The sequence below is a fragment of the Triplophysa rosa genome, linkage group LG25 (genome assembly GCF_024868665.1).
Source record: "Triplophysa rosa linkage group LG25, Trosa_1v2, whole genome shotgun sequence".
Lineage (NCBI taxonomy): Eukaryota > Metazoa > Chordata > Actinopteri > Cypriniformes > Nemacheilidae > Triplophysa > Triplophysa rosa.
This window is the reverse complement of record NC_079914.1, coordinates 3,316,416-3,343,061: the sequence shown is the minus strand read 5'-3', so window position 1 is coordinate 3,343,061 and position 26,646 is coordinate 3,316,416. Positions and strand designations below refer to the sequence as shown.

The window sequence follows — 26,646 nt, the reverse complement described above, 5'->3', positions numbered from 1 at the left end:
AGTGATAAGGGGGGGAAATTGCTAGTACAGTATGCAAAGACATTTTGTAGAAACATTTTTTTATATACAATAGTTATTTGTAAAATTATTACAGAACTGATTCTCAAAAATATATCGCTATGTTATTGCTTCGGTACAGGATGTAATCTTTTATGTTTATTTGATAAAACTTTACATAAAGCAACATAAAGTTATTTTACAAAGGGTCTAGTTAATAGTTAAAGGGTTCACCCCAAAATAAAAATTCAATCATAATTAATTTACCCTCATGTCGTACAAAACCTGTACATGACTTTTTCATCTGTGAAACACAAACATATATATTTTAAGAAATGTCTCAGTGGTTTTGTGTCCATACAATGGAAGTCAATTGGGGTCAATGTTACCCACATTCTTCAAAATATCTTCTTTTGTGTTGTGCAGAAAAAAATTCATACATGATGAAAGAATTTTCATTTCTGGATTAACTGTCCCTTTAATAAATCGACCCTTTTGGAGGTTTCGTCCCTAAAACCCTTTGCCAAAAAATATTAGACCACAACACCTCAAATATATTGAGTATACTAGTTCAATAAGCATAGGTTTTCCAAACATTTTGTAGCTGTACATTAAATATGGATACAAAACAATAAAAGATGGGTAAAAACAAACATTTGTCTTGTTTAGTTTACCTTAATCTTCCGCTTCTTTAAATACTTTGTCGGAAGCAACTGAAAACTTTCTGATTCAATATATTTATGTATTTTCTAGTTGTCACTAGATGATAATTTAATTTTAGAAAGATTAAATCGAGTTTACAGACATACTTAGTGTAACATCGCCATCTGCTGGTTGTACATAGAATAATCATTTACACGGCTATCAAAGAGCTAAAATGACAAATTCTACTAAAGCTAATCTTAGATTTTACCACTATTTCACTTTATTTTAATTTACATCATAGCAAATGTGTCGTTTATAATTGCATATTTTCATTGCTGGTAGTGTTTACGTTGATGTATTAAAGTTCAAGCACTTTTGCCAGTTTGCTATGTGCTGCGTATGACGTAAGTCAAAATGAGACTGTAGCCAATCGTAAAGTCTCAGAGGTATGAGTAACCAATCGCAGCGCAGCACAGTGACTCACCATACATGGACAGCCATCGCCATATAAGGAAACATCGCCTCGCTTTATATGGAGGAAAGTAGATCCTTAGGCAAAGGTCCTTGAGAGTTAATTTTCCACAGAAAACGTGTAAAATGTCATTATACTATTTAATCAAATAAAAAATATCACATAAAAAGATAATATAGTCCATTGCACGTTCAAACGGAACTGTGTAATCAGACGTTGACGTTACTGTAGTAACTAGTTCTTTCAGCGGATGTACATGAACGGTCGCGATTCGTCGCTTCCAAATGCGGCTAGAGCGGCGCAAATTCAGTTTAGGTTTGATTGATGGACTCTTAGCGGAAACTATACGTTGTAAACTTTGTACGATGGTCGCAAAGGGCTGGTTTTGGATATTAGTTTTGTATGCAACGTTAATTCAGTCGCGACTTCCACCCATGAATATCTCCGTCCTGTGAGAAACTCCGGATAGCGAGCGGAAGACGTGGGTTTAGTCCCGAGTTGTCAGTTGAGTTGAGCTAATGTTTCTTAGCCTAGCGTATCTGAGGTAACGTTAACTTCAGTATCAGGTGAGTCTCTGATTTGCGCGAATCTGACATCAGATCAGCTAGAATTACTCTACATCTGCATCATCCCCGTGGTGCTGGTTGCAGGTCAGTGTGTGAGGGATGTTAGGGGGAAACGGGGCTGCCAGAGGGGTTGGACGCTCAGGTAACGGCGCAGGCATGACTTCTCTACAGGTAGGTAGCACATCTGGGGCTTTAGCGGGGGTAAACTCTGCCTTAAACCTGCCCGATGCGGGCAGATATGACGACAGGCCGTCGGACCATCATGCAGTGCTGAGCGGATCTGATGTAGACTCGGACTCAGTGGATGATGAAGAGATTTCATTGTCGGACAGAAGGGGAGTGAAGCGGGAGAGGAGTGAGATGGAGGTCGGGGTTTCCTCTGGATCTAATGCTGGAGTAGCAGCTGGATATGGGGGGGTTTCCAGCGGGGTGGCTGGGGCAAAACCGGGCAAGAAGACTCGAGGACGGGTGAAGATTAAGATGGAGTTTATTGACAACAAGCTGAGGAGATACACGACCTTCAGCAAGAGGAAGACTGGCATTATGAAGAAGGTAGGTTCACCCTGATGCTCTAAAAAAACCGAATACTTAACTAGTACTACTACACCAATACTAGTGCTGTACAACTGGATTGGTACTGGTACCACAAAACTAGTGCTAAGCAACTATGCAAATGCTACTAGCACATAACACTAAAACTAGTATGTACTAGTTCTATGCCACAATGCTAGTACTAGTAGTAAATAAAACCTACTACTAGTGCTATGGCACGATTCAAATACTAGATGTACTACCAGTGCTACAGCGCTATGCAAGTACAGTAATACTAGTATGTACTAGTGTTATGGTACAATGCATATACTAGCAGTACATAGAACTACAGCTACTACTAGTGCTATGGCACGATGTAAATACTAGTAGAACGTAACACTAATACTAGTGCTATGGTACTAGTAAATAACAATAATTCTAGTATGTACTAGTGCTGTGGCGCTATGCAGATAATTATAGAACATGGAACTAATAGTATTAGTGCTATGTCACAATGCAAATACTAGTAGTACATAACATAAGTACTACTAGAGCTATGGCATGGTACTATGCAAATACTAGTACACAACCCTAACAGAGCAATGCCACTTTGCAAAAACTAGTTGTAGTATGTAACACTAATGCTACAAGTGCATAACTCTAATACTGCTACTGCTATGGCACTACGCAAATGCAAATACTACACTGTAACAAATTAAGTGTTCTTCTTAGTGGCGATTCACATTTGGCGTCTTGCAAATAGGGAGCGACGCGATGTGCATTGACTCGAGATGAAAATATTTCAACTTTTCAGCATGCCGAACGCGCACCGCATGAGAAAGCAGTGTGGCTCGCGTTTTCCGCACGGTTTTAGACGCGAAATGTGAATCGCCCCTAAGGGTGCTAAAATGTTGCACACACACACCTGTACCACACACATGTACACTCACCAGGAAACTTTCTGATAAAGCTTAAAACAGCAGATCCTTGTTTGCTTTAATCGCCTTAAAGTAAACGTGTACATGTTGACTAGACTTGTGGGTAAATTCCACATCTGTTCTGACTCATTTGTCGTTGGTCATGGTCACTCAGTTGTCATTCATTCCTATCTCAGCAGAAATAGCCTTACTTTAAAGCTGATCCCTGATCAGGTTACCACAATGCTAGATATTGTTGATACTTGTACATGAGAACTAGGCCAGTTGAAGAAGTCAGGCAATGAAGGTTTACCTATAGCAGGCCAATGCTGACCTTCAGGAACATGTGACACAGTTCTCTGGTGTCTGTGACTAGGGAGTTGCAGTATTGGTGTTCGACAGATGATGTCAGATGTTTACAGCCATTGCATGTCTGGTGTTTGCAGAGTTCTTTTACTCATGCTCATTGCCAAAATGAAAAGCAATATAGACTACGTTTTGCTACGGTTGTGTATCATATTCCAAAACTCACCATTTGCGCTCAACATGTAATTTTAAAGCAGGATTGAAACAATAGTATGAGGTTGGTAGAAAAGTTATTAACCTTTGAAAACACACAAGTCTTTCAGGCATTGAACATACTTTACACACTTTACACAAATACAGGAATGCATCAACTTTTCCTGTTATGCTTAGTCATTGGGTTCCAGACCAATTCATAACTCAACACAAGAATGTGGTGCATTCTTAGATTTGCGGCAGGGCACTTGTCAGGCATTGCTGTTGGCTTTTATTCGTTTTCTCTCTTAGATTATGGTTATGAATAGAATCTTGCTTAGCAAGTTTTAAGTTAGTTACACTGTTTATATGTTTGTATCTAACTACCAAAATGCAGCATATAGTGGCACAGATCTTTGCAGGTAACTATGCCCCCCGGGCATTGAGGTTTGCTACACCCTAAGTAATGCAAAAAGTGCATTGTGTACAATGGGACAGGCTTCTGTAAAGCATTAACCAAACATGCATCCACGTAATTGAACAGAATATGTTTATTATTGTCCCTTTTCTTTCATTCTTGCCCTTATTTTTCTTTTATAAACACACTCAATTGCTCACCTTTTTTTTCTCATTACCTTAGAGGGGAAAAGATCGAGCCATGACAACAGCCACAAGAATCACAAATCAAAAGATGCTAGCTGCATTACACAAGTACAGTGGAATTCTGTTAGATTGTGTGCTTTAAATCATTTGTGACAATACACAGATTATTTTCTTTGTTGTCTGCTTAAAATTATTGCAATGCTTTACAAATGAGCCAACAAAATGGATTTGTCATCACGTATCAATCAGCATTTTTTGGTTGTGCACTGTTGTGGGGGAAACAATCTAATTCAAAACAATAAAACAATTCTAATCTTCCTTTCCTTGTTGTCCTTTTTTCTACGTTTCCAGGCATACGAACTGTCCACCCTAACGGGAACGCAAGTTTTGCTCTTGGTTGCTAGCGAGACGGGCCACGTCTACACCTTTGCCACACGAAAGCTTCAGCCCATGATCACCAGTGAGACGGGTAAGGCCCTCATCCAAACCTGCTTGAACTCCCCCGATTCACCGCCCCGTACTGACCCTTCCACAGACCAGAGGATGAGCGCCACAGGATTTGAGGAGACTGACCTCACCTACCAGGTTTCAGAGGCAGATGGTCTTACAGATCCAAAGGTAAGAAGCGATACTTCGATATGTGCTAAACTATGTATTTTCAAAATTGACAGGTGGGTTTTCTGAACCCAAAAAACCCCAGCATAGTTGACCTGACCAGTTGACAAATAGGTTGTTTGATGACTGGTAGAGAGTCGGCCGCATTGACTCCCTAAAACTTGTGTGTGAAGAAAAAAATGAGCTTAAACAGGGTTGAGAATTTATCATAAATAGGGAATATTTTAGTTTGGAATCATATTCAATGTTCTTTAGTCTTTGAAGTCTTACTCTGAATTGGAAAATTTCAGTCATTCCAGTATTTGTTAAATGTTTTTGGGAAGTTTTTGATATACTAAACTACAGAAGTGTATTGGAATAATGTAAAAGACTCCAGATGGATTTGCGTTTTTGATCTTTAAAAGAAATCTGATGCACTTGACGTTTACATAAAACACCTTTAGGACATCCTGAGAATGTCATTCTCATCCATGTTATGGCCAGTTGTGTCACCCGGAGAATGTCTTAGCATGGCAGCGAGAAAAATATTCACAACGTCCAACTCTCATTGATAAAAATTAGATGCTGTCTGCATGTCCTTATATAGTATTGTTTTCCCAGTACACTTTCTTGGCTCATGGCTGATCACATTCCGTATAAGCTGCAGCTGTTTTCAGATTTGAACAACATTACCCCCCTTCCCTACTGGTTTTAGGGTACGTAGTATGCAAAATTAGAAACCAGAATCGCCATTTGAGAAAATTGCTTTAAGAGAAGCTGATCCCAAACTAGATGAGCTGATTACAAACTCATCAGCTGGGCCACATTTGAAAGTAATCATGGAAATTAGGACCCATTTTCCCACATCAGATCTCAGACAGCACTTATGCCACATATTAATTGTTACGTGCACAGAAATGAGAACGTCCTGTCCAAGATAAAGACCTGATTGGTTTATTAGTTTTTGCTGGGGTTTGTTGGGTGTTATCCTTGTAGTATCATTTTAAAACATGGTTGGTTAAAAATATTTTTAGCTCCTCAAGCCCAGCCCTGGATTATAATATATTTGGATACGCTGTAAAGATAACGGGCAGTTACCCTAAAGGCTGTGTCAGTTTAGTTATGTGCACCTTGGGAGCTTTTGGCAGGAAGTGAAACCTGGGGCCAGTTGCATAAACTACTTAGACTAGTCTTACAAGTTAGTCATCTAGTTTTTTTTCTTCAAGGCTGGTCATAACTTCAAGTCAGTTACATAAAAGGGTAGATTGGTCTAATTGAAATCTGAAAAGGAAGACTGATTGGTCTTAAATAATTGCTAGTCAGTGAGACTAGTTGTTAAGACGCAGTCTTAATTTAGCAGCTAAATTTATGCAACTGGCCCCTGACGTCCTTTGAGAGAAAGTTCATTAAGTAGTTATGCTATCCCAGATGTACATGAACTCCGTAGGTCCTTAAATTGTTGGAGTTTCCTTCTGATGAGACAAATTATTTGTTTAAAGCTGCAATTCGTAAAATTATTTTTGTATCATGGTTGTTGGCCCATATGACAGTGGTCCTGGACATAGTGACACATTTAGCATATATAAGGCAACAAAACATGTTAGGTCTGTTATTAAAACCATTAGAGCAAGTAACTTAAAGAGAAACTCCAAGATGATCCTAGGCTTGTCAAACGACTTGAGGGTGAGCAATTCATGGCAGAATTTTCATTTTTCTGCAGAGTTCCCCTTTAAGTGTTATAAACATAACGCTTTTGACTCATTTTGTGGAGATTGTTGGTGAAAGTTTAGCCAAATCCATTGGTATGTTGCTAAACAGCCTATTAGTAAGTCAAGGGTATGATACACTGTGTGTATCAGTTTTACACACAGTAAAAAAACATAATGTGAGCTCTGAGGTTCAAATATCAATCTATGCAAACAAATGCATGAGAGAGTGTTTTAATGCACCTGTTTAAAGCATGCCCTGTGGGAAATATATAGCCCGTCCTTGTGTCTGAGTGCCTAGGTCAAAGGGCACAGACCCTGTTGGGATCGGTTTTAACACTTTTTATAACAGATGCTGGGTGCGGGACAGCCCATGTAAAGCACTAACTGACTCACTCAGGCCTCTCAAATAAGCTCTTGATGTTCTTGGGGTTACATATTGGCAATTACAGTTTTTTATTTCTACCCTTGCACATTTTTGTGAAGTAGAACAGTAAATCCTCCATGTTGGTCAGACTGGCCAGTCTATCGTCCTTGTTTCATAGGTTTCATTCAGAGCTGCTTGAAATAGCCGTGTGTTCTCGCTGTGAGGACACCTGTTTTCCTGTGAAGTCAGCTGCCGTTCTTTGGATCAATGTGACACAATTGCTTTTATCATCACACGCAGTTGTTGCGACGCTTTCTGCTGCAGTCAGTCCTGGTCCACAGCATGCCATAGAAAAATTCCATATGTTAACATTAGGGGTGTAACAGTTCTCGGTAAAAAATTGAACCGCACGGTTCTCCACCAACGGTTTGGCACCGTGGCTCAGCTTAAATCTGACGATGCATTTATAATATGGTTCGTAGTGGTGCACCGAAATTTTGGCTGCAGAAAATTTTCGGCCGAAATGGCATTATCGGTTTCGGCCGAAATATCCGGGGCACACACCTCTCCCTTCAGTGCTCGTGCTCACTCTAGCTGTTTTCAAAGGACGATCATGTAAGCACGCCAAACTAGGCTGAAACTAATAAATATAACAAGAACAACTCAAAACAGAAAATGACACACAAGCTCTCTGTGATGTGCGACTGCGCGTGACTGGCTTTATGTTTCTTTATTGTCGGAGATCACACACATTGACAAGTGCATGTAAACTTTCAACGCAACAAACTCTTCATATGTGAATTATCAGCAGAACGATCTGTCAGTAAGTGATGATGTAGATCATGTGGACCGTCATCCGGCAGGTGCTGATATCACTGAAGCTCATTTTAAGCCTGTTTACATGAACAACCTCACTGCCCCTCTGTGTTCTACGTGTTGTTTTCATTAAAATTATTGTGCACCATATATAAACTTCTTGTATTAGCAAGGGCTAATGAGTTTGACTATAACTTGACTACTATTATGCATAATATAATTCTAAAACTAAAATAGTTAGATTATTGGTAACCAAGTTATATTTGATGTTTAGATGATTGGTAAAAAAGTTTTATTTGATAGTGTTGCAATGCCCAAGGAAAATAAATGTTGTATTGTTTTAAAATATGTTCTCCTTAATATTTGTGGTTTTAGTGTCTGTAATTCACACAATTAAATAAAAACCATTTCAAAAAGTTTTTTTTAAGTAATTTTCGGTTTTGGTATCGGTTTTCGGCCGAGTGCATCCTAAATTTTCGAAATCGGTTTCGGCCCACAATTTTCATTTCGGTGCATCACTAATGGTTCGTTAGAACTTATAATGCGTAAAACAGACTGACAAAGTTCAGCTAATGTATAATGTATGTTTGTCGATGGATATACATTTAATACCTACAACAAATCAAATAACGTAGACAAATTTCAGTAGGATTGACGTGTGCTGTAATATGACCAGTCATTTATGCTTTCATCACCTGGGTGTTGTGAGTGCACGAGTGCATGTGAGACCTGAACAGCACATGTTGCTCTTTAAACTACACTCATTCAAGCCTTGTCAATTTAAACATTTAAGTGCAAGATGATGCAGAAGAAAACTCGCTTGCGCGCTGTGAGAAGATCCGAAGCGCGCATAAGGAAAGTCTCAGATATGGCGCAAATATTGAGTTGTCTTTGAAGCGCTTAAACGGACAAATTCACACACGAAGTAAGTCAACATGCCCCTCTTGTCGAGTATCTTAACAAACATAGTAGGTTATGTCTTAAGTGAACGGACGAAACAGTCGAAAAACAATGCATGTGTACAGTATCAGTGTACTGGATCGGTTTCATTCCTCTCAAAGCGACAGCAGCATATTCCTGCTGTCTGTTAAAAGTCAAGGAAATCACTCACTGCTTGTGACTCAATAGCTTCTGTAACTTCAATTATGATTCATCTTTATTTAATTTGTACATATGCAATGTTATGTTTTATTTGATTACTTTAATCCATTTCTACCTTAAAAGGTATATATACAGTATCTTATTTAATTTTCTGCTTTGCTCTGTTGTTTTATTGGTGATGTTACTTGTAGCTTGATTATTTGTTCTTATTTTTATTTGTCAGTAGTCCCTTTTCCCTGAACATAGCACAAACCAAACCGAAACGGTGACCCTAAAACCGTGACACAAACCGAACTGTGAGTAATTTGAACCGTTACACCACTGTATTTTCAAGTGTACTTTCCCTTTACAGCATACAGTGGACCAAAAATCAAATACATATTCTGTTTTATTTAATTATAATGCAGTCAATTTGGATCCAAAACATCTCATAGATGATTTTATTGTGCTAATGGCACAACTGTCGTGTTGTGCATGATGTTAGACTGTCAGGGCGGTACACTGTCTCAGGCATCATATTCATTCACTCTAGAGCAGCCCTTCTCAAAGTTTCGGACCGGGAGGGAATTCAATCCGGACCCGCCTCCACTTTGTATTTCAAGTGACAAACAAACGCACACGCCCGCACAAACCAGTGTTGCAGTGTTTACTGACTTCTTCCATCAGGTAAAGCGCTTAGCAACTAGCGACATTTTGGATAAACCTTGGCTTACATGCAGTACAAGGCTCTACTGGTCGCACTGGTGCGACCCAGTTTCTCAGTTGGTCGCACCAACTTACAATTTGGTCGCACCTATCATAATGACCTTGCATAATGACCTCATTTGATGAATCGTTCTGTTAATTTGTCACTCTCTCTTTTAAAATAGTTGTATATAGAACGCTTCATATTTGCGCTTTAACACTTGCGAGCCCAATAAATGCAAAGAAACTTTGTATTTGTTATTTTATACAGTTTTATATTCAAGTAATATATTTGCTATGAAATGATCTGACACAAATATAACCTGTCACACTTCACAATCCTCCTTTATTGCCCTCTTTGCAAAAAATCCTCCTTTATTGCCCTTTTATTGCCCTCTTTTACCACATAAAATTAAATTAAATTAGCTAGCTCAAAACTCAAAAGTAACTCAGAACTAAATTATTATATATGTACTTTATTACTACACATTGTCATAAATAAACTTTAAATACTAAATCTTACAAACCACTCTTGTTAAATGGTCTTAAGCATGCTTGTGTTCTGAGGTGTTTTGAGTGACTGATTTGATGGGTTTAGACAGTGAGTCTTGTGAGTTCAGTGTTTGACTTATGAGTTGTTTCAACAAAATGAATTGGTTCAAATGAGTCATTACGTCGCGAATCGGACATTAGCGGACATTGATGCGCTGTTTGTTATTTACAGCTGTTAGGACATCGCAAAAGGTAGAAGTTAACAAGGAAAACACTTCATTGGATAGGATTTTTCCTTTATGTCGGCTGCATGTGTGGAACACTTTTCATGGAAGAAAAGGCAACATGTTTTAATTTGAGCACATTCACACCCAGCTGTCATTCAGGTAAAAATATTCTCAAAATGCGCCACGTGAAACATTGATTCTGACTTCCGACCTTGCTTTTGATTAATGTGTGAAGGAGAGAGACCGTTCAGAAACCGATGTGTTCGACTTCATTAATCACTCCGGAGAACGATCGGAATATGACATCATGAGAGCATTTTAAAAGCATATGGAGCCCTCTGTCCCGTAGTGGTCTGCGCAGCACCGAATGAAGTCAAACACACACTTTAGTTTGGAGACAGAGGGAGTGCACGAGCTCGCTGCTCGCTCTTTCCTGCAATTATCACAAGCGCGTCATTCACCACTCATAAATCACATTAAATGTTAAATAAATCTTTGGCGGTGAAAAAATTCGTTTACACACTCGCACCAATGCGACCCTGTGAAATTTCTCCTCGCACATTATAAAAAAACGATCTCATTTGCGAGCATTTTGGTCGCAGTCTAGAGCCCTGCAGTAGAAAAGTGTTGCCAGTACAGCCCCGCGAGCGAGAGGTTTTTCTTTGCCGACAGTTCGTCTTTCTCTCTTTCTATCTGTGCAGTGACCGGCAGAGAACAGCAGCACATTCAACTGTCCAAACAAAACAACGTTTCCAAAATTTTGTCACTGTTACTGACTGTCTGGGCATATGAACATGGATGTAGTTTGTCTGTAAATATGCGCTTAGTTTGTTGCCCAGAGAGACGTTTGTGCTGCATGACACGTAAAATAAAGTAACATTTACTGCTTTATAACAGTGGATTGCGGTTATAATTCTGCATTTTTTTTTGTAGCAAAGAAGTAAAAGTGACTGCAGGTTACATTGGAGTATTGGTTTATAAACAGAAAATATGTAAATGAGAACGGCTTTTTTTGGTATTTTGTTGCATAAAAATGCTGCACTGTATGTAACAGTAAAGACAGTAAACGCAAGTATGACTTGAACGCCATGAATATGATAATTAGCATATGAAGATAAGAAAAACTTACAGTAAGATGTTCAAAAAACATGTTTTTATTGTGTATTCCAATTCATATCAATGAAACTGCAGTTGGGTTCTTTTGATTAAGTAATAAGATAAAATACACCTAACTAACACAATAAAAACATGATTACATAATAGAAATATGTTTTTGTTTTGTTTTATTTAAAAAACTGAGTTATTTGTTTTTGCAAATAAACTCTTCATAGAGTTGAATTGTTGTTTAAAGTTATTTAAAGTTGTTTTTAATGTTTATTAAAAGCAAGTTTTGTAGTAACAATTGTACCAGACCTTTGAAGTTGACAAGAATTCAGTCTTGAATACACTATAAGACGCTTTAAGATAAAAGCGTCAGCCAAATAGATGTAGGTAAATGTAGTAGTTTAGATAACCCAACAAGTCTACTATAAAACTTTGCAGATCCTTATTGACTTTCTGAACTGTGCTGATTCAATCTGATCGTCTAACATAAATATTAGCAAGCTTGAAATTAACTGTTGTTGTTGTCCTTTTATGTCATTCGTTGCCTCTGAATAGAATTGTTTTCTTTCAGTTTCACTAAAAATAAATGCTTCATATAGATGGCCATCCATAGCATCAGCTTGTCATTTATTTTTTGTCTTACAATAACAAACTGTTTTATTTCCTGTTTTGTTATCGCAGGAAATGATAAAGCCCACATATACAGCTGCCAGTATACCTGGAGTCACCAGCAGCACGACCACATCGGCCTCTTCCTCTCCCATCTCATCATCGGTCGCCATGCAGACGCAGAGCAGCGCCACCTACTGGCCTTTAACCACAGGCATAAATGCCCAGAACATGTCCAGTGCGAATGGCACGGTGCTGAAAACGACGGGCAGTTCACCCGCTGGGGTCATGCAGCTGCCAGGTGGATTCACAATCATGCCTGGTGAGGCCTTTGGTTTATTCTCTTATTTACTTCTCTTTACAAATGAGTCTCATTTCCTGAGGGTTTGCGCAACAGGTCACGTCAGCTTGCATGATGTCATTGTTATTAATACACATTGGGTGGGTTGCATCAACAAGGATTGAAGTAAACAGAGTTTAGAGCTAATCTAGGGTTTGTTGATCCTAGTTTTAATTTAATTCAAATTGCGTTGCGCCACTTAATTTTAAACAGAGATTAACAAATCGTGGATTAAAATTTTAACCTGTATTTAAACCGTTATATGCGGTTAATTTTGTCCGCCATGATGGATTTGCCAGTGTAACTAAACAGCAACAGTGTTGCACTGTCATGTAAAAAGGAAATAAACAGCTAGTGCATGTAAAAGAAACGTAATTTTGCTATTTAAAACCTCTCTCTGGATAATTCGTTGATCAGTCTGATCATCCATAAACACATTTGACAAGCCTTGAGCGCCATGACGGCATATGGATATGACAGTTGAGCCGCATCATTATCCTGCAGCTCGCGACTGGAGCAGACATAAAGAGAGAAGAGCGCTGTACGGGAATGACGAGCGGGTGAACCTCTGCCGTAGACGCCGCCGCGAACGGCCTCAGTAGGCGATTGTGTTTCCGGGGGTCGTCCTCGGTCGTGTTCTGGGGCTGTTTGCGGCAGCACCACCGGCTGAAGCACACCTGTTTGGGATCGGACCGGACCAGACCATGATTTAGAAAGTGCACCCACAATACCGGTGTCCCTGGTCACTGGTGCCGCTAAAATAACTACTCTTCTCAGGATGCCTGCCTGTTCCCGTTTAATCACAGACGTTGTGCTTGTATGTATTGCATAAAGCAGGGCATCTTGAATTTGACGCTTCACAGCCGGTCACTCAGTTTATCAAACCACTGTGCCCTCACTCGTGCTGAGGTGTTTTATTTATTTCCATTTTTATTTACAATAAACACATCACTGAAGCATGACATGACGCTTATGTGTCTGTTTCTGATCATTTTTCCACACATTTTATTATAAAAAATGTGAAAAAGAAATCCTCAGTAGCTGGTTTAAAGTTAATCCCTAACTGAGAGATAAATCAGAGTTTAAAATAATGGAGCAACAGAATTAAAGTTAATCTAGATTTACTGTAAAATTTAAACCTGGATCAAATGATATTTTACATATAAACCTGATTATTTTTAAACAAGGTTTACAGTTTGGTGCAACGGAATTATTAAATAAACCTTGATTTAATCTAGATTTAAACCTAATCCTTGTTGGTGCAACCCACCTATTGACTAATTCGCTTGCCTGCATGCCTGCACACTCTGAATTCTGCTTTCAACTGATTTGTCTGTATAAAGGCCTATTCACACCAAAAGTGAAATTTGTGTATTTTACACCGAAACTGTTTACACAAAAAAATATTAGCAATATATTAAAGCTGAACCATTAGTCTTTTTTTTGTAGAAATGAAGAAAAATCAGTTAAAGTTGAGCAAGTATATAAAACAAGAAAGTGTTCAAAACTGTGGTTACCTTACTACGATACGCATTAATTTGTAAGTTCTGCTGTCGGGTACAATTTAGCTGGAAATGTCAGTTTAACCTCATTTGACTTTCACCTACGTAAAGATACGTAACCTGCAATTTTATGTTGATGCAATAGAAAGGTTAACATTACAGATTGTACCTTTAAAAAGTAATATAAACAGCACAGCATCCATGTAAAATTAGTTTTTTCAGCATTCCAAAAAAACCTCTAACCGATACTTAGAGATTCACAAATGGTATGTATAAGCCTTTAAATAAGCGAGTGTATTTGGTGGGTGCGCATGCTTACCCACTTCGCTCCCTGAGGGTGTCGCTGTGTGTCCCGCAGGCGCTTCTCTTCCGCCTGGCACACACACCATTCCCCTCAGTCAGCTGCAGACGCACTCTCTGGCCATACAGTGTCCGCAGACGCTAAACAGCCACATCACGGCTAGCACCACCGCTGCCGTTGTTCCCGCACACACACAATCCACCCCACAGACCACGCTCTTCCGCCTGCCCGCCACTGTCTCGCTTACAGGTCAGTGCGGTTCTTTCTCTACCTGTGTTTACGTTTGGCTTGCGTCTTACGGAGGGAGTATGAGCTCTTAGTCGAAGCTGGAAACTTGTGTTTGCATGCTGCTACTTTCTGAAATGGGAAATATAAATTGCTTTGTTCGTACCAATTAAAAACTCAAGGTCATTACAAAGGAAAATGAAATGGTAGTAATAGGTAAAAAATATATATTTTTAATACAAGCATTTCTGTTTTGCAAAACGACGAGTCCACAAAGTCATCATCAGCAATTGATTATTTGAGTATAGTATATATAAATATAGATTTGAGTATTCTAATGTTTGGGAACTACAGCTGTTCATTTCATCTAAATTTATATTAGTGTGGTTATGATACAGATTATTTTTTAATGTTGTGTATATATACACCAGGTGGCGCAATGCCTCAACAATTACAAGCCATCCAGGTTCATCCCAGTCCTCAAAGCAGCGAGAGCAGCCTAGAGATCAGTCAGACGTCTGCCACTTCCTCTGGTACTTACTAAAGATGCTGTTCTTATCTGATCTAGATCAGCATGCTATAAAGATCATTGTGTCATCGAGCTTTCTCATTCCCACAGCGAGTCACACGGCTACCATCGTCACTTCCTCAGTGCCTTCTTCAGTGGCAAGTCACATGATGTACCCGGGAGCGCACGCGGCCGTCATGTATGCTACATCCAGCCCTGCACTCACTGACGGGAGTCTAACTGTGCTGAATACCTTCCAACAACCACACACTGCGATGCACATGTCCCACGCGCAGGCCCAAGATTCGGGTCAGTCGCGATCATATATTTAAACGCGTGTCAGAGTATCTGTACAAACATAATGCACCATCATTTCACTTCTATAAAGCATGGTCCTCTTTTGTTTTGATTTGTATCTAGGTGCCGTTCAGCAGATGTTTCTTTCAGGACCTCAAGGAACTGTACAGATCCCAGTTTCAGCTGTTCCGATACATTCGGTAATATACCCATCACTATATAGACATACAACAGGTCCATTTTCATTTATTCTCATTAAAACTATGATGTTTTTCTTTGCTCTCAGATGTTGATCAACCAGCCATCGACCGGTAACAACGCCGCCACCACCCTCACAGAGCTCCGGGTGGTCAATTTGGACAATCCAAAAGGAGACTGAACAAGAGGCCGGCGTGACCGCTCGCTTCTGCGGATTCCTTCAGGGATCACACATGCCATGCAATCAGACTGCCATTATATTTATTACTGCCTTCTCGCTACGTCAGGTTTGTAAACCCACGACACGTGATTGATGAGGCGTGATGGGACATTTGAAGGACGATCGCCTCGCGGACTCATTTTGGTGGGTAGTTTGATAATGGATCAGATTTGTTCATATGTACACACAGACACGCATCTTCAGGATTACAGAGACGTCTGGCACTATCGTCCGCTGGTGCCGAAGGTTCACCTTTTGCCCAAAGATTTGGAAATGTTGACTTGATTGAGTCATTTAAGTTTAATTCAGTTGATTATGTGAAATTCAGTGGTATTCAAACTTTTCCTTTGATATTTACATTATCTGTTTCACTTTTGTGTATTTTAAAGGGATAGATAGTATACCCAAACATGACAGTTTTGTCATGGTTTACTCGACTTCATGTTTTTCCAAACCCATTTTCTGGATCAGCAATTCAATTCTTTTCATTGAATCTCTTGAATTGCATCACCCTTTTATACGCATTCTTCGAAGTCTTTCCTTTTGCGCTTTATAGAGGAAAGACAATATGGGTTTGGAGCAACGTAAGAGTGAGTAAATGAAGAATTGAACTTACCCCTTCAATAATAATGCTGTCCTCTTGAACTATCAATACTGTGGTTGGTTTGAATCCCATGTAGATTCTTATCATCTTAACGTTCATGTTTAAAATATAAATTTGCCCTTATTGCATCTGTATGGTCTTTATTACTCAATTACTAGGCATAAAATACCTAAACTTGATCAGATCATTTGAATGTGCTGCTATACTTAAAAGTTCAGTAGGCATCCACATTGTAAATTGAAAAAAGGCCACTTGTCATTCCATGTTGTTATGCTGTGCCAAACTACAGTATACTGTATATTCAATGACAGAAGGAATTATTTTTTTTGCTCAAATGCTTTAGAAAAGACATGCTTTAGCCACTTTTACAATGCTGTAACAGAAAAACACTGACTTGCATTTGCAATGCACGACAACGTACCTACAGTCAGCAACGGTACTGCGCAGTCACGGGTCAAGAAATGGATGCCTATGTTGTGGTTAGGTCAGCATAGTGAAGCTACAGTTTGTTATGCCGTAGGTTTACTGAAATATGAATGAACGGTATGGATGTGCAACTAGTACAGAGATGGAAAATTTCATTCGGAAACATCCACGTTATAGCTTGATGTTTAAGGGTTTTATCAAGCAGAACTGTTCTAGGATTGCCAACTCATATATATATATATATATATATATATATATATATATATATGTGTGCACCCATATATTTTTCTAAGAATTTGTTAGTGTGTTGTTTTTTTCAAACCCTAATTGTGTAAATCACTGTTTCGTTATCAAACTTTAATTTGGATTTCTAAGGAGACATCCAAAGGGCTGTTTATCTTACTGATGTCTGCTTTTATGAATATTTGATTTGGTCTTTCCTCACAGATGTTTGTAAAGAGGTACAAACCAACAAAATAGGAACTTTTTGAGATTGTGGGCGTCTGTGAAACTTTTTTCCTCATTCAGACAGCCATGTTTTGACTTGACAGACCCATAAGCCTTTTGATCTCGTACTGTTATACGGATTGAAACGGACCACTGCAATACTGAATGTTTCGAGAATGGCGTTTTCTATTCGTTTTGGGGATTTTCAGTTTGTGGAACTGAGCACTGTAAGAACTGTTAAGTGGGTTGACAAGCCCAGAAAAAAATCATTCTTTAACTTGTTTTAAATTGTGTGGGATTTACAAAGCGGCCAGAACAAAAGTGTTGGATTGTGTTGTTCAGTATTATTACATTTTAAATCCAGGGAAAGACTCGATACATTTTTTTGTTGAATATTGTTCGGGTCATTAAAAAAAATGGAATTCTGCATGAAAAGGAAGACCAATTTTAGGAATATTAGGACTTTTTTGCATTGTGGCATTATTTTCATGACAATTAAGCACATTGACACCACTTCCTATTCTTGCTTTCTTTAAGTAACAATTTCCCCATCAATAATAATAGAATTATGTTTAAGTTTCTATACACTATAGAAGTGTTTGTTTGACTGCATTCATAATCTGTTTTTAAAAATATAGTAATTGGAATCACCACTAAGAATAATAATAATAATAAAGAATATTTAATACAATCAAGTCATAAGAATAGCAAAAATAATCTTAATTTGACTTCCAGTAGTGACAGGAGGGTTCTGCTTATCTGTCATGAAATGGCAATGGGTCAGTTACTTAAATAATAATTTATCAGTTACTTAAATAATTTCTTGTGTTTTCTTTTCTTTTTGGGTAGAGTATGACCTTGACATGTTTTGTGAGTTTCACCCGATTGTTTTAAAAACAAATTGAGTAATTGTGTGGAATGTACCATATATGGCCCTTATTGTACATAATACTTTTAATTTCCTATTGCTTTAACAGTCTGTAAGTAGTTCACTTGGCTGCATTTTGAATTAAAATGTCTGCAACATGAAGATGTGTGATATATTGGTTGTAATGTGAAACACAGAATCTGTGCTTTTTTCTCTTTAATGCCGTGCAACCTTAGTTGTGGAGGAAATGTTGGCTTTTTATGTTTATTCTCTTCTTATCCACAGTGCCATTTTCCTGAGAAATTGTTTTTTGTATTATGCTGGGTAAGCTTTATTATTAATCTGGATTAAAATGAAGTTGACAATAAAAAAATGAAAGTAAAACCTTTTTGTTAACATTAATTCACTTCAATTATCACTTCCAATGAAAATGTTTATTATGTATAGAGTTTATTTTATAATAAAGCGTGTTTGTTTTGAGAGAAATTCAGTCATGCTTAAGCAAATGTTTTCATGAACCTATTAATAGGTTGACAGCAATCATCCTTAGGCAATCTTTAACTTTTAAATATCTTCAATTTTTAATCTTTAGTTTTGAATGGTTAGTAAAAAAACGTTAGCTATAAATAATTCTTTCTTGTTATTTTACTGCAACATTTTATTCTTTCTCTTGCATTCCCAAACGCCACACTACACATTTTTTGCTGTGCCATTGCTATGATCATTTCATTGTTCATTCTGTGTTTGGTTCGTTTGTCATATGCACATTGTTATAACTGATACAAGCTCTGAGTTGGTCAGACTCCGTCATTGCTCAACAACTTATAGTGCATTACAGTCATTTATACATCCTCATGTTTGGACTGGATAGCTCAGAACTGAGACAGTTATTTTTGTAATTATATATTTTTTCTGTTTATTGTGACGCATGTAATTGGGGATAAACCGCACGAAGGATATTTTCGCGGGAACAGCGCCATCTGCTGGCTCGACAATATACAACTATAAAATAAAATTGAAACTGTTCATCAGTATAAAATCGTAAATATTTTTTTTAAAACATAAACAACACAAACCAATATTTATATCATTCCCTCAAATGTTCAAAATATCCCAAACTAAACCAGGTAGAGAAGTAGCCTATCCAGCTGCTGTGATGACGTGACTTGTAAACAGGTAGGAATGTGTGTTCGACTTTATGTCGTGCTGATCGATCGGTGACTAACCGGAAATAAACTCCTGCATTGGTGAAAGCGTCGCAGCTTCGCCCTCACTACATGCAAGTTCTTGGGTTCAGAAGACACCTCAAATCACTCGTTTGGAAAGGTTTGATTTCTAATAGTTTGATATCATGTAACCTATTGCATAAATTTTGATTGCTTTTGAAGATACAGTTGACATGAGTGAACAAGTCCATCCTGGCTTACTTTTCTAACAGACATACATAAATAGTTAAAAAAAAGTTTTATTTTATGCAGTGTGTTTACATTTTTGTGTGTAATCTTTTTTATTCACTTTTTTTATTCAACTGTCATATTCTATATTCCGGTTACCACTACCCAACAAACCTATTGTGGGACAGGTAATCCGTTTGTGTGGGACAATGTGTGACACCATTGTAAGGTAGCGGGGAAACTGTGATATAATAACGTAATGAAAACATTTTTATATAATTTTTAGCTTATAAAAATAATTTGTTGTTTAGTCCATTCCAACTACAACATAATGAAGGCATAGATAAAATGTTATTTAACATAAAACTGTTCACTGTCTCTTTAAATTTGGAGCGCAGATCAGACGCGGAGTTATCATGTTGTACACTTTGAAGATCTTCTCAAAAAGAGAAAACTAAAGGAATAAAGAACGAACAAATAATGAAAAGGTGTTTCTCTTTTAAAATGTATATACAGTATTGTTAAATAATGCATTTCATGAATGGCAAATCATTTTTATTTTAATACGGTATAACCACAACTCATAGGCTAAACACAGTTTTAAAGCCCACACACTTTACGATGCTTTAGTGAGTTTTTATTCGGCAAGTTGACATGAGAGGATCGCCTACAGACGTCATAGACTCTTGATGACTGAAATCACTCCCGTCTTCTCATAAATTGGATAACAGTCAGGCTTTAATATTCGATATGCGATGTGCGGGACAAGGGGTGAAAATGCTGTGCGGTACAATGCAAAGCGGGATGGGTGGTCACCCTTACTTCAGGGTGCGAGGAGGTCGTTTCTCAAACGGAAGGTTGAATCCTCCGAAGGTCGCATTTGAAGGCTGCATATAGGCTACGTCATCAGCTTGATATTTTTCAGTTAACTAAGCATTACATTCGCAAGTCATAAGCATATTACAACATTTTTTGCTAAACTAAGAATAGTGGTCAAATTTATAATTCTTAATATTCTAAAATAAGATATTCTTTATGACGTATGCAGCCTACAAATGCAACTTTTTGAGGATGCAGCCTTGCGTTTGAGAAATGGCCTGAAAGTTTCTTCCATATTGGCTAGTTACTTATGGGCTGCATCTGATAGCTATAAAGCCCTGCCTTTCGACTCTGCATGGCATGAAGGCACTGAATCCAGTGCTTTCTGTCTCCTGAGATATACCTTCATTTGAATGATTTTTGAAGGCAGCATACTGTAGATGTCCTTCACTGCTTTCGATGTCTCACAGTGCTGCATGTGAGGAAGGTGATTGGTCGAGCTAAAAAAATATATAAGCATAAATGTAAGTTTCATTTTCACTTTCAGTAATTTTTGATTGCATTTCTAGCAAGAAATTAGTATTATTTCCAAATATGTGATTGGTTGTTACAAATACGCTCTCAACGCTGTTGAGCTTGTGCAGAGGCTGCAGCTTTTGCAAGAGGGGAACTGGAATCTCGTGGTTGGGCCTGGGTTCCCCTGAGTTTTTTTTTCTCCATTGGAGTTTTGGGTTCCTCGCCACCGTTTTCATACTGTTATGGACTGTTTGCCTGGCCGGGGGAGCTGCTATAGAATATAAAATTAAGAATTTTAAAGTTTTACTTTATTATATTGCATATAGGAATTTATAGTCCGTTTAAAACTTGACCTGTGTTTCTCTCTCCTTTATCTTAAATGTTTCTAATTTACAACCACTGTGCGTTTGTGTGCGTCCGTGTATGTGTGTGCACATGTGTGTCTGTGTGTGCACGAGTGTGTGCGCGTCTTGTATGTGCGGAGTGTTTTGCTTGTGGGTGTGTTTGAATCGGTGTGTGTGTGTCTGTCTTCTGTTTTCACCTTTTTTTGTTTTTACAGGAATAACCTTACTGCATACGTTTTGCTTATAGTAAATATGTTTCTTGTACAGCTGCTTTGAAACAATGAAAATTGTAAAAAGCGCTATATAAATAAAGTTGACTTGACTTGACTATCTGCCACCTTTGACACGTCAATCACCGCATCCTCCTGTTGACCCTCAAGGCCATGGGCATCTCTGGAATGGTGCTACAGTGGTTCAGGTCTTACCTCTCAGGTAGGTTATTTAGAGTATCCTGGAGAGGTGAGGTCTCTGAGTCCCAACATCTCGATACAGGGGTGCCTCAGGGCTCAGTGCTTGGACTGTTGCTCTTTTTTCTGTAAACATGACATCCCTAGGCTCTGTCATTCGGAAACATGGCTTCTCTTATCACTGATATGCGGATGATACACAACTCCACCTTTCATTTCAGCCTGACGATCAGACTGTTCCTGCACGCATTTCAGCATGCCTGAGCGACATTTCGCTCTGGACAAAGAATCATCACCTGCAGCTGAACCTTGCAAAAACATAACCGCTCGTAAGTCCGACCCTAAGATCCATCACAACTTCTTCATTCAACTGGGTTCATCAACCATCACATCTTCCAGAACGGACAAAAACCTGGGAGTGGTGATCGGTGATCAGCTAAACTTCACAGACCAGGTTGCCAGCACCACTCGGTTCTGTAGATTCATCCTCTACAATATCAGGAAAATGAGACCTTTCCTATTCGAGCATGCTACACAAGTCCTATGTTAGGCACTTGTTCTGTCCAGACTGGACTATTGCAGTGCGCTACTAGTTGGACTTCCTGCTTGCACAACAAAACTTCTACAGATGATCCAGAATGCAGCGGCAAGAGTGGTCTTCAATAAACCGAAAAGAGCACACGTCACCCCTGTCTTCATTAAGTTAGATTTTCTCCCTATAGTCGCTCGTTTCAAATTCAAGACTCTGCTCCTGGCCTACAAGACCACCACTGGTTACCCCTTATCTTCATTCACTAATGCAGACTTATGTACCCGTCAGATCCCTACGCTCTGCAAACGAACGACGTCTTGTGGTGCCATCCCTAAAAAAAAAAATCGCTCTCACGAACCATCTCTGGATCGGTTCCACATTTGTGGAATGATCTGCCCGCTGCTACAAGATAAGCAGATTCTGTGGCCATCTTTAAGAATTGGCTGAAAACACATCTCTTCTGCCAGCACCTGACCTATCATTCCTGATTACTATCTCTTTTCTACTCTATCAAAAAAATTGTATACAGTATATTGATATATCAAAATAAATTTAGCTCTGGCTTTGTGAGACCAGTTTTATTGCACTTATGCTTTTTATTGTCCAAATGTTGTCCCAATTGCTTCTATTGTTTAACCAACTTGTAAGTCGCTTTGGACAAAAGCGTCTGCTAAATGACTAAATGTAAATGTAAATGTATTAAAAGTTTATATAAAAATTTAGAGAAAGCTAAGGCCTCAATAAAAAAAATAATCAAAAAGTCTTAAATGCCATTTCCCAAGGTATTAAATTGTGTATCATCATTTCATATTTGTCTCAAGAGGTCATATGCTAAAGTTTGCCTGAATTTTATCATTGCCTACGTGAATAGTGGGAGGTCCATTTACACCTGGTTGTTAAACAACATCATTGATGTGGAAATGCTGGTTTTCATGCAAATGGTTGGAGGATAAAGAGTTGGAACAATGGCTGAGGGCCGTCTCTGGGAATAACTGTGAGGCGTATTGCTCCATGTGTCGGAAAGCGATTAGCGTAGCCTTGTTTCTCTTTCTAATAAACCTTGTATTGGGTTAGTCTCTCAATTAAGTATCTTGGGCTTCATTCCCACCCTTCTGAATTATGTTGCATTAATAAGGAGTTATCACAAACTCAGACTGTTGATACGAAATCTGTTGCAACCGGTTCTCGACTCGAGGACGAGAACCGCTCTAGCAGTGGCATGAACGTAAACGGTGCTGCAAATCGGTGTACGTATACAGTGATAATCGGACGTGTCCGAAAGAAACAGCTCTCGGTTCAGTTGCTCGTGCTCATCATTAGTTTTCTCTTCACCCCACTTCAGTTGGAGTAACTAAATAATAAAATGGTTCATTTAGAGTCAGAGGGACTGTCAGACACGTAGAGTAATTCAAGTAATTTGGGATTAAGTGCTTAGTGGAGACGCAAACTGTTTAGAACGATTCAGTCCAGTTTGGTGAACCGGATGGACCGGTGTTTTTTAGCTTTACTGTACACCTTGTCACACAGCGGTTTTTAGACATTGTTCTGTTTTTTTGTTATAAGGCAGAAATGACAAGGAGGAAGCTTCACCCAATACAAAGTCAATAGAATCAGGGTTAGAGAGGGTTGGATTGTTCCCCTGGTGGGCGTGGTTTTCAGATTATGACGCATTGCGCTCTGTCTCTATTGGTGTTTGGATAAACATAAGAGGAAAAACATTGCTACTCACTCACAAGAGCATTATTAGAAAAAAGATATATAATTATTGTCCAAAACAAAGAATTGGCAAGAGCCAAGAATAACTCTAATTAATTCTCCCCTACAGAAACGGACTTCATTAACAGACCAAAGGATCATGGAACGTAAGTTATTATGTTGTGTGCAATGCTTTCATTGAAAAATGTATAAGCGTTAATGAAGACTCACATTATAAATTGTTTATTTTAATATTGTATTATTATGATTAACAGGGAGAAATATCCTCCTTATTGGAAAAACAGGAGATGGCAAAAGCAGTGCCGGCAATACAATTCTCAACAAAGACGTATTCACCCCTAAAGCTACAGCTAGTTCTGCTACAGATGAACCTGTAAGAGGACGTGGGTTGGTTAATGGAAGAGAGATCACCGTTATTAACACGCCTGGATTCTTTGACACAGATCAAGATGATGAAAAGACAAAATCTGAGATCATTAAAGCTCTGATGGACACTACTGTGCTTCATGCCATTGTGCTTGTTCTAAAAGTTGGAAGATACACAAAACAAGAAAACAAGGTGGTAGAAGAATTTCTGAACTTAATGAGAGATGAACGTGTCCTGAAACACACAGTGATCTTATTCACTTTTGGAGATCAACTAGATGACCTGACCTTAAAAGAATTTATAAAGTCCAATTCCAAGTTGCAGGAGTTCGTTAAAAAATGTGAAGGCCGCTGTCACGTCATTGACAACAAACTTTGGAATGACTGTCATTCAGGAGAAAAGAGTAACAAAGTTCAGGTGAACAATCTGCTCGACACTGTTGACAAAATGGTGCAAAAGAACGGCTGCTTTACCAGTGAGCCGCTTCAGGATTCGGAAGAGGTGATGGAGATGATCAATAATTTGCCACCAGAAGAGAAGCAAAAAGCAAAGAAAATTGTTCATAATAAAATTCTGGAGCAATTTGTAGGAGCAACAACAGGGGCGTTGATTGGTGCTTTTCTGGGTGTCAGTGTTCTCGGTGTGACTTTATTTAAAATCCCATTAAAAGCACTGCTAAAATACATATTAGCATCAACAGGTAAAGCATCAGCAGTTAAGGCTGTGGCTGCAGAAGTAGCAGCAGTAGTGGAAACCGGAGCAGTAGCAGCAGTAGTGGAAACCGGAGCAGTAGCAGCAGTAGTGGAAACCGGAGCAGTAGCAGCAGTAGTGGAAACCGGAGCAGTAGCAGCAGTAGTGGAAACCGGAGCAGTAGCAGGAGTAGTGGAAACAGGAGCAGCAGCAGGTGCAGGGGTTAGTACAGGTGCTGTGATTGCTGGCAGTGTTCTTGGAGCTGCAGCTCTTGTTGGAGCTGTTGCAGGGGGAATCACTGGATGGAAAGCTGCAGAAGAAGCTGATTCAATGTACGACGCAATGAAAAAGGCTGCAAAAGTTAACTATGATAATGCAAAAGCTGTGGTTGAGAAGGTACATGAATTTGGTTCTCTTGTGGGGAACAATAAAGATAATTAAAAATTATTTTACATTATTTTTATTTAGTAAAGACAGTCTCCAGCTTTATTAACTTTTAATTCAAGATCTTTATTGTCATGTATACCAGGTACAATGAAATGCTTACTTTGTTTACTTCTCTTGAGAAAAACATGGTGGAAGGGGAACAGAAAAATCACCAATACAACAAAAATAATATAAAGAATAAAGTATATACAGCAAAAGTTGTAAATCCAAATAATGATGTTCTGATTTGCTTTTAACACTTCTTGCCTATGCGATTGTTAATTAAACTATGCAGTCACAGTCATTTTATTGTCATGCAGATGGTTGTATTGTGTAAAATTTTGGGCACATCTTGTGTAACACTGGGCTCTGTTATTCACCCCAGTTATAAAAAGTATTCATAGGAATGTTAATAACATAGATGTGTTAGTAGAATAATCTAAAATCACACTAAACCAAAGATGAGTGTATACAAATGAATATATGATTGATGATTTAATGTTATAATCAATAAACCTAAGCAATGATTGTTCACATAAATACCATTTTTAATCATTTGAACCAAGTATAGAGCACATTTGTGCAATGTAAAATCCAGAGTGTCAGAGGGCTGAATATGTTTCAGAGGGCTGACCTAGATAAAGTTCATAAGTTCGAGACATGTTGTTCTCTTTAAAACCTGGGCACTTTCCATCGTTTACTGGTAACTATGATATGGACAAGGTCAAGCAATGTTTGATGACTTCATATGTCAAACTTATTTTACTTTGTAAACTTTGTTATTTTTAAAAATCAAGAAAAAATGGGCATTCCTCCATTAGATACGTACCTTGTTGCCTAAGAACTAATAGTGGGGGACAGAGACAATTGAATAATAAAAAGTAAGAGATAACGGGAATATACCTGATTGGTTTCGAAGGGGAACACCTCTTAATAGTTTCACTATAACTGTAGGCTGGAAAACACTTGGTTTTCAGATGACTTGGGACATCTCACTTTGTTTGAGCTCGAGCAAATAAAGTTAACTCTTTGACACCTGGACCTTCTTTGTCTGAGAGATTTTTTGAACTTCAAGATCGATTCTTCCTCTTCAGTTGTAAAATCATTTATCTTTTCTTCCTCAATATACAAAACGGCAGTGATAGAAATGATCATATTTGAATCACTGTTATTAATGTAATATCCCTGGAGTAGGAGTGTGAAACGGCTGTATATATCAGCATGGCTGTGATCAATTACAGCCATATCACACAACTACAAGAATGATATGGCATTTATACAACAAGTCTCTTTAAAACCCTGCCGTTTTTAAAGGAAAGGGGGAACATGTGCTTTGTTACAGCAAGTTCACGCGGCAATTTCTATTATGTAAAGTGTTTCTCGAGATTCATGCGTCCCGCAGTGAAATTTTTAAAACCATTCCTGTGTGCTGTGATACAAACAGTGAAACAGTTCCCATGATGATACTGCTGGAATAACAAAAGGCTCTCAGCCAATCAGATTCGAGAACCAGAAAGAACTGTTGTATAATGTTATATATGATTAAGCATGTTTAATTATTGCTATATAC

The 26,646-nt window shown here is 38.4% G+C and overlaps 2 protein-coding genes across 5 annotated transcripts; both read left to right on the top strand.

Annotated features, from left to right (window-relative positions):
- Positions 1-1,359: 1,359 nt before the first annotated feature.
- On the top strand, positions 1,360-18,321 carry srfa (serum response factor a). Of its 3 annotated transcripts, XM_057325730.1 has the most exons (9): positions 1,360-1,680; positions 1,765-2,232; positions 4,581-4,847; positions 12,002-12,251; positions 14,130-14,321; positions 14,729-14,830; positions 14,917-15,114; positions 15,226-15,302; positions 15,389-18,320. In XM_057325730.1, the coding sequence occupies exons 2-9, from the start codon at positions 1,780-1,782 to the stop codon at positions 15,479-15,481; spliced, it is 1,632 nt and encodes a 543-aa protein (XP_057181713.1). In that variant the 5' UTR covers positions 1,360-1,680; positions 1,765-1,779; the 3' UTR covers positions 15,482-18,320. The 3 variants fall into 3 exon arrangements, with proteins under 3 accessions (XP_057181713.1, XP_057181716.1, XP_057181714.1); XM_057325731.1 differs by lacking the exon at positions 14,130-14,321 and having other exon boundaries at positions 1,364-2,232; positions 15,389-18,319; XM_057325733.1 differs by lacking the exons at positions 14,130-14,321; positions 14,729-14,830 and having other exon boundaries at positions 1,361-2,232; positions 15,389-18,321.
- Positions 18,322-19,081: 760 nt separating this feature from the next.
- LOC130549271 (GTPase IMAP family member 4-like) lies at positions 19,082-25,380 on the top strand. Of its 2 annotated transcripts, none has more exons than XM_057326491.1 (3): positions 19,082-19,191; positions 23,703-23,739; positions 23,848-25,380. In XM_057326491.1, the coding sequence occupies exons 2-3, from the start codon at positions 23,733-23,735 to the stop codon at positions 25,089-25,091; spliced, it is 1,251 nt and encodes a 416-aa protein (XP_057182474.1). In that variant the 5' UTR covers positions 19,082-19,191; positions 23,703-23,732; the 3' UTR covers positions 25,092-25,380. The 2 variants fall into 2 exon arrangements, with proteins under 2 accessions (XP_057182474.1, XP_057182475.1); XM_057326492.1 differs by lacking the exon at positions 19,082-19,191 and adding an exon at positions 19,217-19,747.
- Positions 25,381-26,646: the final 1,266 nt, after the last annotated feature.